The sequence below is a fragment of the Hyperolius riggenbachi genome, chromosome 10 (assembly GCF_040937935.1).
Source record: "Hyperolius riggenbachi isolate aHypRig1 chromosome 10, aHypRig1.pri, whole genome shotgun sequence".
Classification (NCBI taxonomy): Eukaryota; Metazoa; Chordata; class Amphibia; order Anura; family Hyperoliidae; genus Hyperolius; species Hyperolius riggenbachi.
In genome coordinates, this window is record NC_090655.1 from 262,530,864 (window position 1) to 262,551,365 (window position 20,502).

Here is a 20,502-nt window from a genome sequence, read left to right on the forward strand (position 1 = left end):
CCACTCTCCCTGCTCTGTATGGGCCGCTCCCACTCTCCCTGCTCTGTATGGGCCGCTACCACTCTCCCTGCTCTGTATGGGCCGCTCCCACTCTACCTGCTCTGTATGGGCCACTCCCACGCTCTCTGCTGTGTTTGGGCCACTCCCACGCTCTCTGCTCTGTATGGGCCACTCCCACTCTCCCTGCTCTGTATGGGCCACTCCCACGCTGTGCTCTTTATGGGCCACTCCCACGCTGTGCTCTTTATGGGCCACTCCCACTCTCCCTGCTCTGTATGGGCCGCTCCCACTATCCCTGCTCTGTATTGGCCACTCCCACTCTCCCTGCTCTGTATGGGCCACTCTCCCTGCTCTGCATGGGCCACTCCCACGCTTTCTGCTGTGTATGGGCCACTCCCACTCTCCCTGCTCTGTATGGGTTGCTCCCACGCTCTCTGCTCTGTATGGGCTGCTCTCTGCTCTGTATGGGCCACTCCCACTCTCCCTGCTCTGTATGGGCCGCTCTCTGCTCTGTATGGGCCACTCCCACTCTCCCTGCTCTGTATGGGCCGCTCCCACTCTTCCTGCTCTGTATGGGCCACTCCCACTCTCCCTGCTCTGTATGGGCCACTCCCACGCTCCCTGCTATGTATGGGCCACTCCCACTCTCCCTGCTCTGTATGGGCCACTCCCACTCTCCCTGCTCTGTATGGGCCGCTACCACACTCTAAGCTCTGTATGGGCCACTCCCACTCTCCCTGCTCTGTATGGGCCACTCCCACTCTCCCTGCTCTGTATGGGCCACTCCCACTCTCCCTGCTCTGTATGGGCCACTCCCACGCTCCCTGCTCTGTATGGGCCACTCCCACTATCCCTGCTCTGTATGGGCCACTCCCACTCTCCCTGCTCTGTATGGGCTTCTCCCATGATCCCTACTCCGTATGGGCCACTCCCACGCTCTGCTCTGTATGGGCCACTCCCACTCTCCCTTCTCTGTATGGGCCTCTCCCACTCTCCCTGCTCTGTATGGGCCACTCCCACTCTCCCTGCTCTATGGGCCACTCCCATGCTCTGCTCTGTATGGGCCACACCCACGCTCTGCTCTGTATGGGCCACTCCCATGCTCTCTGCTCTGCATGGGCCACTCCCACTTCCCCTGCTCTGTATGGGCCACTCCAACACTCCCTGCTCTGTATGGGCCACTCCAACACTCCCTGCTCTGTATGGGCCACTCCAACACTCCCTGATCTGTATGGGCCACTCCAACACTCCCTGCTCTGTATGGGCCACTCCAACACTCCCTGCTATGTATGGGCCACTCCCACTCTCCCTGCTCTGTATGGGCTTCTCCCACGCTCTCTGCTCTGTATGGGCCACTCCCACGCTCTCTGCTCTGTATGGGCCACTCCCACTCTCCCTGCTAGGTATGGGCCACTCCCACGCTCTCTGCTCTGTATGGGCCACTCCCACGCTCTCCCTGACCTCCCCACACTGTAATCTTGGATTGCAGGTTACTTTTAGCAGTAAGCACTTTCTCCAACTAGATCAGATATAGCTATAGCCCCGCCCCCTTGTCATAGCCTCCGAAGAAGTGCTTGTGTGTGAAACTGCCGTCAGGCTCCCAGCAACCAGCACCCACCATTATCCCCCCCCCCCCCGCACCAGGGTTTAGTATCTTCTTATGGACTGTGAAGTGATGATGTAACACACAGCCTACTTGTCTGCACATTGCCAAATTAAGGAAGTTGTACAGCAGTGCCAACCATCCTCTTTCCTTTCATCCCTAATGATAATTGTTCCTCCCCTCAGAATTCTCTAACAGGAAGTGATGATGTTTCTCTATTTGCAGGGCGGAGTCCCGGCATCAGGAACCTCTCAGAGACTCGTCTCTCTGTATCCACAGACTGTACAACGGATGATGCCACTGGACAAGAGTCTCCTGCAGATGTCCTGGTTACCCCAAATATTCCCCCAGACTCCCCTCACCTGTCTAACCCTGAGGGGCCTCCTACCCAGCAGAGCTCTCCCCCTGCTGGAGGGTCTTATTCCTGTTACACATGTGGGAAATGTTTTGGGCGTAAATCACATCTTGTCAGTCATGAGATGTCTCACACTGGTGAGAAGCCCTTTTCATGTGCTGAGTGTGGGAAATGTTTTATAACTAAAGGAATGCTTGTCAGACATGAGAGCTCTCACACTGGTGAGAAGCCCTATTCCTGTGCTGAGTGTGGGAAATGTTTTGCTTCTAAATCATACCTTGTCATTCATAAGAGATCTCACACTGGTGAGAAGCCCTATTCATGTGCTGAGTGTGGGAAATGTTTTATAAGGAAAGAAATGCTTGTCATGCATGAGAGATATCACACTGGTGAGAAGCCCTTTTCATGTGCTGAGTGTGGGAAACGTTTTATAACTAAAGGAATGCTTGTCAGACATGAGAGCTCTCACACTGGTGAGAAGCCCTATTCCTGTGCTGAGTGTGGGAAATGTTTTGCTTCTAAATCATACCTTGTCATTCATAAGAGATCTCACACTGGTGAGAAGCCCTATTCCTGTGCTGAGTGTGGGAAATGTTTTGATTATGAATCATACCTTCTCATCCATAAGAGATCTCACACTGGTGAGAAGCCCTATTCATGTGCTGAGTGTGGAAAATGTTTTAGTTGTGAATCACAAGTCGTCACTCATAAGAGATGTCATACTGGTGAGAAGCCCTATTCATGTGCTGAGTGTGGGAAATGTTATTGGAAGAGAACAGACCTGATCGGTCATGAGAGAACACATACTGGAGAGAAACCCTATTCATGTGCTGAGTGTGGAAAATGTTTTGGGTATAAATCACAACTTGTTATTCATAAGAGATCTCACACTGGTGAGAAGCCCTATTCATGTGCTGAGTGTGGGAAATGTTTTGCTTCTAAGTCATACCTTGTCAAACATAACATATCTCACACTGGTGAGAAGCCCTATTCATGTGCTGAGTGTGGGAAATGTTTTATAAGGAAAGAAATGCTTGTCAAACATGAGAGATCTCACACTGGTGAGAAGCCCTATTCATGTGCTGAGTGTGGAAAATGTTTTAGTTGTAAATCACAAGTCGTCACTCATAAGAGATCTCACACTGGTGAGAAGCCCTATTCATGTGCTGAGTGTGGGAAATGTTTTGCTTCTAAATCAAATCTTATAACTCATAAGAGAACTCACACTGGTGAGAAGCCCTATTCATGTGCTGAGTGTGGGAAATGTTTTGCTTCTAAATCAAATCTTATAACTCATAAGAGAACTCACACTGGTAAAAAGCCCTATTCATGTGCTGAGTGTGGGAAATGTTTTGCTTCTAAGTCATACCTTGTCAAACATAACAGATCTCACACTGGTGAGAAGCCCTATTCATGTGCTGAGTGTGGGAAATGTTTTATAAGGAAAGAAATGCTTGTCATACATGAGAGATCTCACACTGGTGAGAAGCCATTTTCATGTGCTGAGTGTGGGAAGTGTTTTATAACTAAAGGAATGCTCGTCAATCATAAGAGATCTCACACTGGTGAGAAGCCCTAATCATGTGCTGAGCGTGGGAAGTGTTTTGTACAGAAATCAGATCTTGTCATACATGAGAGATCTCACACTGGTGAGAAGCCCTAATCATGTGCTGAGTGTGGGAAATGTTTTGGGCACAAACCACAGCTTGTGATATAAACGACATTGAGACACGTTTCTTGCAAAAGGTATTGGTGTATTAAAACAATACTATAACCTGCTATATAAACGTACCCCATATATTGCACACACCCATATACAATGGACAGGCCCTACTATTGCTTCCAGCCTATGCTGCATAACAGTCCTTGCTAACTGCTGCTAAACTGAAAAGTCCAGCCGTATTCATTAGGACTATAACAAGCAGAACTATGCAATCTTCGCTGGCCAGCAAAAAAAAGCCTTCACATGTCCATAATTATAGTGCTTTGTTAAAAGAAAAGCCAGGATCTCACCACTCCTACCCTCACCCACGTGCACATGGGGGGTAATCGCGTAGTCTCCAGAAGCCTTGCGGTGGTTGCTTGTGACGGTGGTCACACTCTCCCCTTCTCACATGTACTTGCAAAGTGCGGGCGTCCCCGCATGCCAGGAGGGGGCCACTATGCTGCAAACAAAGTCTCTTCCAAACCGCACCGGCTTCAGGCCTCAGGATGCTGGGATAGTGTGGTTGGAAAACTCACAGCAACTTCCTGGATGAGAAATGGATGGTGGCCTGGCTTAGCCAAACTTAGTCGACCGGTTTCATTGCCTAACCTGCAATTTCTTCAGGACATAATGGCATAATTACACTTGGCACCATCTAGTGGTTCTTTTTATAGTTGCATGCCCTTATCAAATCATTTGCATTGGAATTCAATTATACGACAAGCAAAAGTGTGCCAGCACTCCATCTTGTGGATTTTTGCATAATTACACATGTTTTACAAATGCTTACATTTATATTGTATTCCATTTATGCATTTAAAGCTGCAGACCCATACCAAGCACAAATACCATTCATTGGCCTAATACTAAATCTTATACCGGGGCGGGGGGGCCCCGGGGGGGAGGAGGAGAAAAAAGGGACCACGAGACACCCGCCACAACCTAAATACAGTCCACAGCAACACTGCCAGATAAATAAAAAACCCCATGTACCAACCCGCAAAAATGTATGCTTATGAGGTCAATCATATCGCAAGACATCTGCGCAATCTCACTGACTAGCAAACTGAATGCCATTCAGAGGAACACCCCCAGATTTAGGTCCACATTCAAACCATGCGGACTCATAGAATTGCATTTAAAAATCCACATGCATTCCTTTTGCAATAGAATTTTATCAAAATCTCCGAGCCTAGGACTTATGTTCAGTTTATAAATTCCTCTATATCTAAGACCTCTATTATCACTGTTATGGCATTCAGTAAAATGCTGTGCAACAACACTTTTTTATTTTTTATATTACTGAGGTGTTCACCTATCCTGGCATTCAGCTCTCTTCCAGTTTTACCAATATATATCTTGTTACATGGACAAGTTAATTGGTAGATCACTTTTTTGGTCTCACACGTAATGTAATCCTTTATTTTGAAATTTACTTGACCCAAACTGTCGCTGGAGGTATCACCCTCTATGACATGACCACAATATTTACAATTCTGACATTTATACATCCCTTTATGTCTAGAAATTGGTCTGGGAGTTCTCTGAAACTCGCTTCTCACTAGCATATCTTTGAGGCTGCTACTTCTCCGAGCCGTCACCTGGGGGGTCTCCCCCACTATTTTAGCAATACTATCATCTAAAGTGAGTATACCCCAATTTTTCTGTAGAATACCCAAAAGCTGATTCCAATGACTCCCATATCTTGTGATCAACCTGACCACGTCACTGCTTTCCTGTTCTTTTGGTTGACGTTTGGATAAAAGTGTATCTCTGTCCGTCTTTAACCCCCTGATAAACGCTTTTCTAATAATTCTACTGGAATAGCCTCTTTCCTTCAGTCTATGTCTCAAATTGACTGCTTCTTTTTTATAAAGCTCTACTGTTGCACAATTTCGTCTTATCCTCAAAAATTCGCCCGTGGGGACGGACCTAATCTGGCACCCCAGGTGGTGGCTCGAGGCATGTAACAAGGTGTTGCCTGCGCTCTCCTTTCTATAGGTTTCAGACAGTAATCTACCATCAAGTTTAGTTAATTTAAGATCCAAAAAGGTTATTGATTTTTTTATCATACTGATAGGTGATGAATATATTGCGCTTAGTTGTGTTCAGTTTGTCAACAAATCCCTTCAAGCTTTGTTCATCTCCCCTCCATAGCATCAATACGTCATCTATAAAACGTAGCCACAGCGCGACCCGCTCCCCGAACCCCGCCATGTCAACTCCCAAAGACCTAGGTGCAGGCATGCGTAGGATGGGGAGAAAGCCGCGCCCATGGCCACGCCCCGCAACTGCTGATAATACTGACCATCGAATTCAAAATAATTTCTAGTCAAAATCAATCTCAGCAAATCAGTGACATAATCATTATGAATCTTTTCAGTTTCACCATAGTATTTTTCCATGAAGAAAGCAATTGCCTTCAGGCCCACCCCATGGGGGATAGACGTGAATAAAGATTCCACATCTAAAGCCACCAACAGGCAATCATCCGGTACACGAACCTTTTCAACCTTGTTTAGAACCTCCATAGTATCCTTTACATAGGAAGGCAGAGAGACTACCATTGGCTTAAGTTTCTGATCAACGAATTGTGCTACTCTTTCAAACCACAGCTTGTCAGACATTTGTGTTGTCAGGCAGGGGTCACACATATTTAAACTGCACGCATGTTGCTGCAGAGTGGAAAATGCACGTAATGTTTGTGCATGGTTCACACAAGTAATGTATTTTCAATGCGTTTAAGGTGCAGAAAAAAAAATGGTCAACAATTGTATTGTTTTTGCAAACTGTATGCATGTATTCTATCATCTGGATGGATGGATGGATTATATTTGATCTACTTAATAGTGGATCTGAATGGGAGACAATTCATTTGCTATTGGATGATATGATTTTTATTTTGTATTTTCCCTTTAATATGTGTAATGCCGTATTGAAGTAGTATTTCTGCAGGGAAATGAAATGTATTGGTTTAACAGAAAATAGTCTGCAATATACATCATAACGCAATGAGACATTAATGTGGGAACTTCAACTCAAATATAATTTGGCAGCATCCCTCCCACCCCCACCCCTAAAACAATGCACATAATATACATAAGAAACAGGCCTGCATGATTTTAGGAAAAATTTGAAATTGCGATTTTGATTTTTTCACAATTTTCTTCAAATCAAGCTTTAGCACTAAATTCACAATGCCTCCAGTATAGGTAGCCAGTATAATTGCCCCCAGTATAGTTTAGCAGGATAGGTGCCTGCAGTATAGGTAGCCAGTATAGTTGCCCCCAGTATAGTTTAGCCAGGTAGGTGCCTCCAGTATAGGTAGCCAGTATAATTGCCCCCAGTATAGTTTAGCAGGATAGGTGCCTGCAGTATAGGTAGCCAGTATAGTTGCCCCCAGTATAGTTTAGCCAGGTAGGTGCCTCCAGTATAGGTAGCCAGTATAATTGCCCCCAGTATAGGTTAACTAGGTAGGTGCCTCTAGTATAGGTAGCCAGTATAGTTGCACCAGTATAGGTTAGCTAGGTAGGTGCCTCCAGTATAGGTAGCCAGTATAGCGGCCCCCAGTATAGGTTAGCTAGGTAGGTGCCTCCAGTATAGGTAGCCAGTATAGCTGCCCCCAGTATAGGTTAGCTAGGTAGGTGCCTCCAGTATAGGTAGCCAGTATAGCGGCCCCCAATATAGGTTAGCTAGGTAGGTGCCTCCAGTATAGGTAGCCAGTATAGTTGCCCCAGTATAGTTTAGCCAGGTAGGTGCCTCCAGTATAGGTAGCCAGTATAGTTGCCCCAGTATAGTTTAGCCAGGTAGGTGCCTCCAGTATAGGTAGCCAGTATAGTTGCCCCCAGTATAGGTTAGCTAGGTAGGTGCCTCTAGTATAGGTAGCCAGTATAGCGGCCCCCAGTATAGGTTATCTAGGTAGGTGCCTCTAGTATAGGTAGCCAGTATAGTTGCCCCAGTATAGGTTAGCTAGGTAGGTGCCTCCAGTATAGGTAGCCAGTATAGCTGCCCCCAGTATAGGTTAGCTAGGTAGGTGCCTCTAGTATAAGTAACCAGTATAGTTGCACCAGTATAGGAAAGCTAGGTAGGTGCCTCTAGTATAGGTAGCCAGTATAGTTGCCCCCAGCATAGGTTAGCTAGGTAGGTGCCTCCAGTATAGGTAGCCGCTATAGTTGCCCCCAGTATAGCTTAGCTAGGTAGGTGCCTCCAGCATAGGTAGCCAGTATAGCTGCCCCCAGTATAGGTTAGCTAGGTAGGTTCCTCCAGTATAGGTAGCCAGTATAGTTTACCCCAGTATAGGTTATCTAGGTAAGTGCCCCCAGTATAGGTAGCCAGTACAGCTGCCCCCAGTATAGGTTAGCTAGGTAGGTTCCTCCAGTATAGGTAGCAAGTATAGCTGCCCCCAGTATAGGTTAGCTAGGTAGGTGCCTCCAGTATAGGTAGCCAGTATAGCTGCCCCCAGTATAGGTTAGCTAGGTAGGTGCCTCCAGTATAGTTGCCCCCAGTATAAGTTAGCTAGGTAAGTGCCTCCAGTATAGGTAACCAGTATTGTTGCCCCCAGTATAGGTTAGCTAGGTAAGTGTCTCCAGTATAGGTAGCCAGTATAGTTGCCCCAGTATAGGTTAGCTAGGTAGGTGTCTCCAGTATAGGTAGGCAGCATAGGTGTAGCGGCGTGGGGGAGAGAGTGGGCATAGTAACAACTTACATTCCAGGATGACACCGGCAGCTTCTATCTTCTTCCTGTCCCAGTCATCTATCGCATTAGTATCAGCGCCTCCTGTGATGACATGCGGTTACATCATCACAGGGGGTCGCTGTTACCAATGCGACTGATGGAGGAAGAAGAAAGAGGGTGCAGGGGATCCTGAAAGGTGTGTTGCGCTACAATTTTACACGCCGCCGCCGCCGCCGCCTTCACGATTACTTAATCGTCGTGCCCCACATGGTGATTTCGATTTAAAATCAATTTATCATGCACCCCAATAAGAAAACAACATTTCCGCCCTACAAGAACACATAAGACAGCATTTTACTTCTTAAACACATAAGACAATGTTTCCCCATAAAACATATTAGTCAGAGTTCCCCTTTCCGTTCCCCCCCCCCCCCCCCCCCCAATAAGTACCCGCTAATATCCCTGGTGTCAGTGGCAGCACCTGAAAATAAAAATAATGCACTTACCTGGCAGGTGACTCCTCTCCTGTCCTCCAGCGTTGCTCCCCGATCTTCATTGCAGCAGCTCCGGCTGCACACCTCCTGCACTATGCTGACAGGCAGGGCTGGGCTACAGGAAAATGGTGGCCGGAGCCCAGCACTGGAGACACAAATAGACTCCAGTGCTGGGCTTCACTGCCATTTTCCCATAGCGCTTCTGTCAGACTGCCGCTGATACTCCTGCAGCCGTGCCAGACACCTCCTACACATCCTGGGGGCAGATCCGCCATTTCCTCTGTGGCCCCTGGGGGACCCCTGACAGCTGCTAATGTACCCCCAGGAGTCTGCAGAGCCAGGATCAGAATCACTGCTATAGACAAATGTGGGAAGCTGCTGCTGGAAACAGTTCTATGTTATGTAACCAAATAAATCCTATTAGAATGGAAATCTGATGCATCTCCAAGTATCTCTCCTGTGTAAAGCTGCTAATAAAGTTATTCCTCTGGATAATGTGCTGAATATCAGCTGTATATTGTTCCCACAGTGTGATGTGTTTTGTTCCTCTGCATGGGATGTAAAATGTACTATTACCTGCATCAATCAGATTTACTGTAATAAATAAATTGCATTGTTATAATTAATGAGGCCATTGTAAGCTCAGTGTTTGTAGCGAGAGCTCTCTAGCATTGCAGGTCTGTAGTCTGTCACTGGTGATGGTCAATGACATGCAAATAATTCTAAGTCGATGCAAATTACAGTACAGATTTATGTAAATGTATTTATCTTGAACGATTGGTCCATTTCCAAGCTGCATAAAGTAAATTTGCATAGACATGCAGCAACTTGGACAGACACAGGCTTGTTCCCCATCCCAACAGGGCGACATCCCTTCACCTCCATCCACTCCACAAGATTCTGCCACAATATACCTGATGCCATTGCCAACCTTCACACTACCCGGACTGCAGAGCTGAGTCACAGGAGCCGGAAGCAGCAGAGAGCAGGGATACCCTTCAGTATGGCCACACTGTAATGGGCGACACGGCAGGGGGATGGGGTGCTGCCCTTGTGTAAGTATACAGCACACACTGCTCAACATCCAATGTATGCTCTGATATGGCCCAGGCTGCCCTCCAGCTGCAGATACAGCAGTCACACAACCCCTCATTCACACATATGTCAGCAGCTTTTCCCATCATCTGATTGTCCCCTGGCTGCCCTCACACTGAAGAAGCTGGAACTGTATTCATAGAACCACTAATTCACACATCCATCAAATCCCCCCCATCACTATGATCTGATATGACACAGACTTCCCTCTAGTGGCAAATATTTACACCACAATCATATCCCCAAAGGAGATCAGAGCCTTCCAGTGTGGGGTTCCACCTCCCCAAATACTACCAACTCACATGATCCATAAGATCAGAGAAAGTCTGCAAACTGGGAGCAGCAAAGCAATAGTGACTAGAAGTCTTATGGTTATCAGCTACAGTGAGTGCAGGGCTTGTGGTATGGGGGTGTATCAGCTGTAGTGAGTGCGGGGCTTGTGGTATAGGAGTGCATCAGCTATAGTGAGTGCTAGGCATGTGGTATGGGTGTGTATCAGCTATAGTGTGTGCAGGGCTTGTGGTATGGGAGTGTATCAGCTATAGTGAGTGCAGGGCTTGTGCTATGGGGGTGTATCAGCTATAGTGAGTGCAGGGCTTGTGGTATGGGAGTGTATCGGCAATAGTGTGTGCAGGGCTTGTGGTATGGGAGTGCATCAGCTACAGTGAGTGCAGGGCTTGTGGTATGGCGGTGTATCAGCTATAGTGAGTGCGGGGCTTGTGGTATGGGAGTGTATCAGATATAGTGAGCGCAGGGCTTGTGGTATAGGAGTGTATCAGCTATAGTGAGTGCAGGGCTTGTGGTATGGGAGTGTATCAGCTATTGTGAGTGAAGGGCTTGTGGTATGGGAGTGTATCAGCTACAGTTAGTGCAGGGCTTGTGGTATGGGAGTGTATCAGCTATAGTGAGTGCAGGGCTTGTGGTATGGGGGTGTATCAGCTATAGTGAGTACAGAGCTTGTGGTATGGTAGTGTATCAGTGATAGTGAGTGCAGGGCTTGTGGTATGGAAGTATATCAGCTATAGTGAGTGCAGGGCTTGTGGTGGGGGGGGGGGGGGGTGTATCAGCTATAGTGAGTGCGGGGCTTGTAGTGTAGGAGTGTATCAGCTATAGTGAGGACAGGGCTTGTGGTATGGGAGTGTATCAGCTATAGTGAGTGCAGGGCTTGTGGTATGGGAGTGTATCAGCTATAGTGAGTGCAGGGCATGTGGTATGGGAGTGTATCAGCTATATTGAGTGCGGGGCTTGTGGTATGGCGTGTATCAGCTATAGTGAGTGCAGGGCTTATGGTATGGGAGTGTATCAGCTATAGTGAGTACAGGGCTTGTGGTATGTTAGTGTATCAGCTATAGTGAGTGCAGGGCTTGTGGTATGGGAGTGTATCAGCTATAGTGAGTGCAGGGCTTGTGGTATGGGAGTGTATCAGCTATATTGAGTGCGGGGCTTGTGGTATGGTAGTGTGTCAGCTATAGTGAGTGCAGGGCTTGTGGTATGGGAGTGTATCAGCTATAGTGAGTGCAAGGCTTGTGGTATGGGAGTGTATCAGCTATAGTGAGTGCAGGGCTTGTGGTATGGGGGTGTATCAGCTATAGTGAGTGCAGGGCTTGTGGTATGGGGGTGTATAGGCTATAGTGAGTGCAGGGTTTGTGGTATGGGAGTGTATCAGCTATAGTGAGTGCAGGGCTTGTGGTATGGGGGTTGTTGAAGTAAAAAGCAACCTTATCTACTTAGAAGCACTGGAGGAAACAGAATTGATTTCAGAAACAAAGCGTTGTTTATTACACACGTGCGGCTTCTCCCTGGATAACAAAGAGTCTATGATAAGCACAGCTCTACCCAGAAGAGAAGCAAGTTTCCCGCGCAGCTAACCCCCCCTATATAGTCCTCCGTTGTCTTCTGGGTGTCTCTTTGGTGATGTCAGGTCATAGGCGGTGTCATCAGGGAAAGTCAGTATCTGACCAGTAGAAGTTCAGAGTTCGATGCTTTCTCCTTATATGTCCTTACTGAAACCATGGCTCCCTGGTGGTTCCTCATTCTGTGTAAGGCTCATGTACAGACAAGAGTGGGCCTCATCCTCCAGATGCACTCGCTTCCTGTAAGAGTAAAAATATCCACGGCAGACTGGTGCTCTTTTGAACACATTCATCACCCTAGTTCCTTAACCCTAGTTTCACTGACAGGCTGCCTTAAAAGGTATCACGCAGCTGCTTAAACAGTAATACTGAGTTAACCCTTTAACACTTTGCTAAGCTTGATGCACAGAACACATATGATTATATCCACAGGGTGTATCAGCTATAGTGAGTACAGAGCTTGTGGTATGGGAGTGTATCAGTGATAGTGAGTGCAGGGCTTGTGGTATGGAAGTATATCAGCTATAGTGAGTGCAGGGCTTGTAGTGTGGGAGTGTATCAGCTATAGTGAGTACAGGGCTTGTGATATGGGAGTGTATCAGCTATAGTGAGGGCAGGGCTTGTGGTATGGGAGTGTATCAGCTATAGTGAGTGCAGGGCTTGTGGTATGGGAGTATATCAGCTATAGTGAGTGCAGGGCATGTGGTATGGGAGTGTATCAGCTATATTGAGTGCGGGGCTTGTGGTGTGGTAGTGTGTCAGCTATAGTGAGTGTAGGGCTTGTGGTATGGCGTGTATCAGCTATAGTGAGTGCAGGGCTTATGGTATGGGAGTGTATCAGCTATAGTGAGTACAGGGCTTGTGGTATGTTAGTGTATCAGCTATAGTGAGTGCAGGGCTTGTGGTATGGGAGTGTATCAGCTATAGTGAGTGCAGGGCTTGTGGTATGGGAGTGTATCAGCTATAGTGAGTGCAGGGCATGTGGTATGGGAGTGTATCAGCTATATTGAGTGCGGGGCTTGTGGTGTGGTAGTGTGTCAGCTATAGTGAGTGCAGGGCTTGTGGTATGGGGGTGTATCAGCTATAGTGAGTGCAGGGCTTGTGGTATGGGGGTGTATAGGCTATAGTGAGTGCAGGGCTTGTGGTATGGGAGTGTATCCGCTATAGTGATTGCAGGGCTTGTGGTATGGGAGTGTATCAGCTATAGTGAATGCAGGGCTTGTTGTAGGGGAGTGTATCAGCTATAGTGAGTGCAGGGCTTGTGGTATGGGAGTGTATCAGCTATAGTGAGTGCAGGGCTTGTGGTATGGGAGTGTATCAGCTATAGTGAGTGCGGGGCTTGTGGTATGGGAGTGTATCAGCTATAGTGAATGCGGGGCTTGTGGTATGGGAGTGTATCGGCTATAGTGTGTGCAGGCTTGTGGTATGGGGGTGTACAAGCTATAGTGAGTGCAGGGCTTGTGGTATGGGGGTTTATCAGCTATAGTGAGTGCGGGGCTTGTGCACTCATATCAGATCATAGTGAGGCCTTGCACTCACTAAAGCTGATAGACTCCCGTATCACAAGCCCTGCACTCACTATAGCTGATACACTCCCATACCACAAGCCCCGCACTCACTATAGCTAATACACCCCCATACCACAAGCCCTGCACTCACTATAGCTGATACACCCCCATACCACAAGCCCTGCACTCACTATAGCTTATACACCCCCATACCACAAGCCCTGCTCTCACTATAGCTGATACACTCCCATACCACAAGCCCCACCCTCTCTATTGCTGATACACTCTCATACCACAAGCCCTGCACTCACTATAGCTGATACACTCCCATACCACAAGCCCTGCACTCACTATAGCTGATATACTCCCATACCACTAGCCCCGCACTCACTATAGCTGATACACTGCCATACCACAAGCCTTGCACTCACTATAGCTGATACACCCCCATACCACAAGCCCTGCACTCACTATACCTGATACACCCCCCCATACCACAAGCCATGCACTCACTCTAGCGGATACACTCCCATACCACAAGCCCCGCACTCACTATAGCTGATATACTCCCATACCGCAAGCCCTGCACTCACTATAGCTGATACATTCCAATACCACAAAGCCTGCACTCACTATAGCTGATAGACTCCCATACCACAAGCCCTGCACTCACTATAGCTGATACACTCCCATACCACAAGCCCTGCACTCACCATAGCTGATACACCCCCATACCACAAGCACTGTTCTCACTATAGCTGATACACTCCCATACCACAAGCCCTGCACTCACTATAGCTGATACACTCCCATACCACAAGCCCTGCACTCACTATAGCTGATACACTCCCATACCACAAGCCCTGCACTCACTATAGCTGATATATTCCCATATCACAAGCCCCACACTCACTATAGCTGATACACTCCCATACCACAAGCCCCGAACTCACTATAGCTGATACCCTCCATACCACAAGCCCTGCACTCACTATAGTCTATACACTCCCATACCACAAGCCCCGCTCTCACTATAGTTGATATACTCCCATACCACAAGCCCAGCAATCACTATAGCTGATACACTCCCATACCACTAGCCCTGCACTCACTATAGCTGATACATTCCATACCACAAGCCCTGCACTCACTATAGCTGATACACCCCCATACCACAAGCCCTGCACTCACTATAGCTGATACACTTCCATATCACAAGCCCCACACTCACTATAGCTGATACACTCCCATACCACAAGCCGCGCACTCACTATAGCTGATACACTCCATACCACAAGCCCTGCACTCACTATAGTTGATACACTGCCATACCACAATCCCTGCACTCACTATAGTTTATACACTCTCATACCACAAGCCCAGCAATCACTTTAGCTGATATACTCCCATACTACAAACCCCGCACTTACTATAGCCGATACACTCCCATACCACAAGCCCTGCACTCACTATAGCCGGTACACTCCCATACCACAAGCCCAGCACTCACTATAGCTGATACACTCCATACCACAAGCCCCGCACTCACTATAGCTGATACACTCCATACCACAAGCCCCGCACTCACTATAGCTGATACACTCCATACCACAAGCCCCGCACTCACTATAGCTGATACACTCCCATACCACAAGCTCTACACTCACTATAGCTGATACACTCCCATACCACAAGCCCTGAACTCACAATAGCTGATACACCCCCATACCACAAGCCCTGCACTCACTATAGCTGATACACTCCCATACCACAAGCCCTGCACTCACTATAGCTGATACACTCCCATACCACAAGCCCTACACTCACTATAGCTGATACACTCCCATACCACAAGCCCTGTACTCACAATAGCTGATACACTCCCATACCACAAGCCCTGCACTCACAATAGCTGATATACTCCCATACCACAAGCCCTGCACTCATTATAGCTGATACACCCTCATACCACAAGCCCCACACTCACTATAGCTTATACACTCCCATACCAGAAGCCCTGCACTCACTATAGCTGATACATTCCCATACCACAAGCCCTGCACTCACTATAGCTGATACACTCCCATACCACAAGCCCTGCACTCACTAGAGCTGATACACTCCATACCACAAGCCCTGCACTCACTATAGCTGATACACTCCCATACCATAACCCCTTCACTCACTATAGCTGATACACCCCCATACCACAATCCCTGCACTCACTATAGTTGATACACTCCCATACCACAAGCCCTACACTTACTATAGTTGATACACTCCCATACCACAAGCTCTGCACTTACTATAGCTGATACACTTCCATACCACAATCCCTGCACTCACTATAGTTGATACACTCCCATACCACAAGCCCTACACTCACTATAGTTGATACACTCCCATACCACAAGCCCTACACTCACTATAGCTGATACACTCCCATACCACAACCCCCACACTCACTATAGCTGATACACTCCCATACCACAAGCCCCGAACTCACTATAGCTGATACCCTCCATACCACAAGCCCTGCACTCACTATAGTCTATACACTCCCATACCACAAGCCCCGCTCTCACTATAGTTGATATACTCCCATACCACAAGCCCAGCAATCACTATAGCTGATACACTCCCATACCACTAGCCCTGCAAACACTATAGCTGATACACCCCCATACCACAAGCCCTGCACTCACTATAGCTGATACACTTCCATATCACAAGCCCCACACTCACTATAGCTGATACACTCCCATACCACAAGCCGCGCACTCACTATAGCTGATACACTCCATACCACAAGCCCTGCACTCACTATAGTTGATACACTGCCATACCACAATCCCTGCACTCACTATAGTTTATACACTCTCATACCACAAGCCCAGCAATCACTTTAGCTGATATACTCCCATACTACAAACCCCGCACTTACTATAGCCGATACACTCCCATACCACAAGCCCTGCACTCACTATAGCCGGTACACTCCCATACCACAAGCCCAGCACTCACTATAGCTGATACACTCCATACCACAAGCCCCGCACTCACTATAGCTGATACACTCCCATACCACAAGCTCTACACTCACTATAGCTGATACACTCCCATACCACAAGCCCTGCACTCACAATAGCTGATACACCCCCATACCACAAGCCCTGCACTCACTATAGCTGATACACTCCCATACCACAAGCCCTGCACTCACTATAGCTGATACACTCCCATACCACAAGCCCTACACTCACTATAGCTGATACACTCCCATACCACAAGCCCTGTACTCACAATAGCTGATACACTCCCATACCACAAGCCCTGCACTCACAATAGCTGATACACTTCCATACCACAAGCCCTGCACTCACTATAGCTGATACACTCCCATACCACAAGCCCTGCACTCATTATAGCTGATACACCCTCATACCACAAGCCCTACACTCACTATAGCTTATACACTCCCATACCAGAAGCCCTGCACTCACTATAGCTGATACATTCCCATACCACAAGCCCTGCACTCACTATAGCTGATACACTCCCATACCACAAGCCCTGCACTCACTAGAGCTGATACACTCCATACCACAAGCCCTGCACTCACTATAGCTGATACACTCCCATACCATAACCCCTTCACTCACTATAGCTGATACACCCCCATACCACAATCCCTGCACTCACTATAGTTGATACACTCCCATACCACAAGCCCTACACTTACTATAGTTGATACACTCCCATACCACAAGCTCTGCACTTACTATAGCTGATACACTTCCATACCACAATCCCTGCACTCACTATAGTTGATACACTCCCATACCACAAGCCCTACACTCACTATAGTTGATACACTCCCATACCACAAGCCCTACACTCACTATAGCTGATACACTCCCATACCACAACCCCTTCACTCACTATAGCTGATACACCCCCATACCACAATCCCTGCAGTCACTATAGTTGATACACTCCCATACCACAAGCCCTACACTCACTATAGTTGATACACTCCCATACCACAAGCCCTACACTCACTACAGCTGATACACTCCCATACCACAAGCCCTGCACTCACTATAGCTGATACACCCCCATACCACAAGCCCTTCACTCACTATAGCTGATACACCCCCATACCACAAGCCCTACACTCACTATAGCTGATACACCCCCATACCACAAGCCCTGCACTCACTATAGCTGTTACACTCCCATACCACAAGCCCTACACTCACTATAGCTGATACTCTCCCATACCACAAGCCCTGCACTCACTACAGCTGACACACTCCCATACTACAAGCCCCGCACTCACTATAGCTGATACACCCCCATACCACAAGCCCTACACTCACTATAGCTGATACACCCCCATACCACAAGCCCTGCACTCACTATAGCTGTTACACTCCCATACCACAAGCCCTACACTCACTATAGCTGATACACTCCCATACCACACGCCCTGCACACACTATAGCTGATACACTCCCATAACACAAGCCCTGCACTCACTATAGCTGATACACTCCCATACCACAAGCCCTGCACTAACTATAGTTGATACACTCCCACACCACAAGCCCTGCACTCACTATAAATGTGGGACTCCGCTCACACCTCCGTTCACCGACAGTGCAGGAAAGCAGGCTGCCAAGACCTCAGATCCAAGACCGTAGAAAGTGAAGTCCGCACGATGTCGGTAGAATCAATATGGCTTTATTCAATCGTTACACATAACAAGCTAAAAGCCAGCACCACATGCTGACATGTTTCGGGCGTTACACGCCCTTAATCATAGCATAGGCGCACATGAGAAAGGGTGACTCCTATATAGAGTAAGGTTACACCCAATACCACATGTTCAATAGACCCCACCCACAAAGAAAGGTGCATATGAAACAGTGGGGGGAGAAAAGGACACACAGAAATTCCCCACACTGAAATAATCTATTACATAAAAGCATTATAAAAAGCATAAAAATGTAGATGCATGCGTTTAGGCACCATATAACATTAGGCAGCATGAATTAAATCCTCTTCATAAATTTCAAGAGATTCAAGATATGAACTTATATAATCATGTGTAAACAAAAGACAAGGGTGATCATTTGATCCACTCTAAGTGACTGTGTTGAGGTCCCATCTTGCATTGAGTCCTCCCGGTGAGCGTGTCCCTAATTGGAAAATCCAGTAGGCCTCCCTGGTAAGGAGACGTTTGTAAACGTCCCCCCCTCTCACAGGCCTTAGGACACGCTCAATACCCTGAAATGAGAAAGAGGACATGTCACCTGAATGAGCTGATCTAAAGTGCTTTGCTACATTGGACACCTCTAGGGTCAACCAGCCAGCCCCCCTGTAGTGTTCAGCTATACGTTGTCTGAGGTGCCTGGTAGTGCACCCCACATATTGGGTGTGGCATAAGGAACACGAGATAAGGTAAATTGTATACCTCGTGTCACAATTCATGTATTGTTTGATGGGAAAGGTTTTACTATTAGAAAAAGAAACAATAGAACGGGTGGGTTTGTGGACACTACAATAGTGGCACGTTGAGAAATTGCATCTATATGAGCCAGGGGTGGTCAGCCAACACGGTCGTTGTGTACTGGAAGGGAGAAGGCTAGGTGACAGGATGCTCCCAAGTGTGGGAGCCCTTCTACTAGCAAATCTAACTCCTTGTTTGATGATCTGATTAAGCGTTTCGTCCGCCTGTAGCACAGGAAGAGATTTCCTCACAATATGCGTGATTTGTTTATATTCCTGGCTATAGGTAGTCACAAAAGTCATGTCTTTGTTGGATCGTGACTGCGTTCGGCGGGAGCCAGGAGTCAATAATTCCTCCCTGGTTCTCATCAAGGCCCGCCTCCTACCCCTCTCTATCATCCACCTGGGGTAGCCACGCTCCCCAAGACGAGAACCCACAGTGTCCAGCTCCACGCCGAGGGCCGAGCCATCAGAACAGTTACGGCGTGCCCGGATCGACTCACCCACGGGAACAGCACGGATGGTATGGGGCGGATGGCAGCTGTTGGCCCTCAGGGTGGAGTTGCCACTACACGGCTTGCGGTACGTGCCTGAAACCACAGAGGCAGAAGAGGGGTCCCCCCTCAGTGTGAGGTCAAGATAGTTGACCTCAGAGGAGGTCCACTGGGAAGTGAACACCAGATTCAGAGAATTCCCGTTAAGAAACTCCACAAATTGCAGTGCCTCGTCGTGCGTGCCGTCCCAGACGACCAGCAGGTCGTCTATATATCTGCCATACCACACAATGTGACTCGAATAAATATTGGAGTCACTAAACAAGTGGAGCTCCTCCCACCAGCCCATATATAAGTTGGCCAGTGAGGGAGAAAATTTTGCTCCCATTGAAGCTCCACAGCGTTGTACATAAAAATCAGATTCGAAAAGAAAATAATTGTGGGTAAGCAGATATTGGACGGCACGCCCGACGAAGAACTGGAGGTCCGCGGAGAAAGCAGAGTATCTCGCCATATGATAATCTAATGCGTCCAGAGCGAGAGCATGGGGAATGCAAGAGTATAGTGACTTAACATCAATGGCTATCCAACTGTAGTGGTCATGCCATTGAAAGTGCAGTAGACTACTAAGCACATGCTTAGTGTCTCGTATGTAGCCGGGAAGACGTCGCACTAGGGGTTGTAGGTGTTCATCTACCCAATTGCCCAGGCGTTCCCCCAGAGAGCCAATCCCAGCCACAATTGGCCTGCCCTCTGGGGGAAACCCCTGTTTGTGAATCTTGGGCAGGTGATGAAACACCGGAACAACAGGCGAAGAAACGGCGAGATACTCTGCTAGTCGCTTGGAGATTACTCCCAAACTTTCGCCCAAGGACAAGAGCGAAAGCAGCTGTCTGCTATACTCCGCCGTAGGGTCACATCTCAAAGGAGAATAGGTGGCCAAGTCCCGGAGCTGCCTCAGTGCCTCCATACGATAAACCTCTATATCCAGGACGACCACTGCTCCTCCCTTATCCGCATTCCTGATAACAATGCGTATATTGTCTTTAAGGGAGGAGAGGGCCTGCTTTTCAGCCGGAGGGAGGTTGCTGCGGAGGCCTGGGGCCTTAGCAGAAGCTAGTTCAAGTAGTTCTCTCTCTATGACCTCCTGGAAAGCATCAACGGGGGGACTGCGGGCAGTCGTTGGATAGAAGGCTGGATTGCGGA

The 20,502-nt window shown here is 47.9% G+C and overlaps 1 protein-coding gene across 1 annotated transcript in view; it reads left to right on the forward strand.

Annotated features, from left to right (window-relative positions):
- Window positions 1-8,761, forward strand: part of LOC137535372 (zinc finger protein 665-like) — a 40,405-nt gene extending 31,644 nt beyond the window's left edge. The window contains exon 3 of the mRNA XM_068257203.1: window positions 1,829-8,761. Within this exon, the coding sequence (XP_068113304.1) occupies window positions 1,829-3,537 (1,709 nt within the window). The 3' untranslated portion in view covers window positions 3,538-8,761. The remainder of the gene's footprint in view (window positions 1-1,828) is intronic.
- The last annotated feature ends 11,741 nt before the right edge of the window (window positions 8,762-20,502 follow it).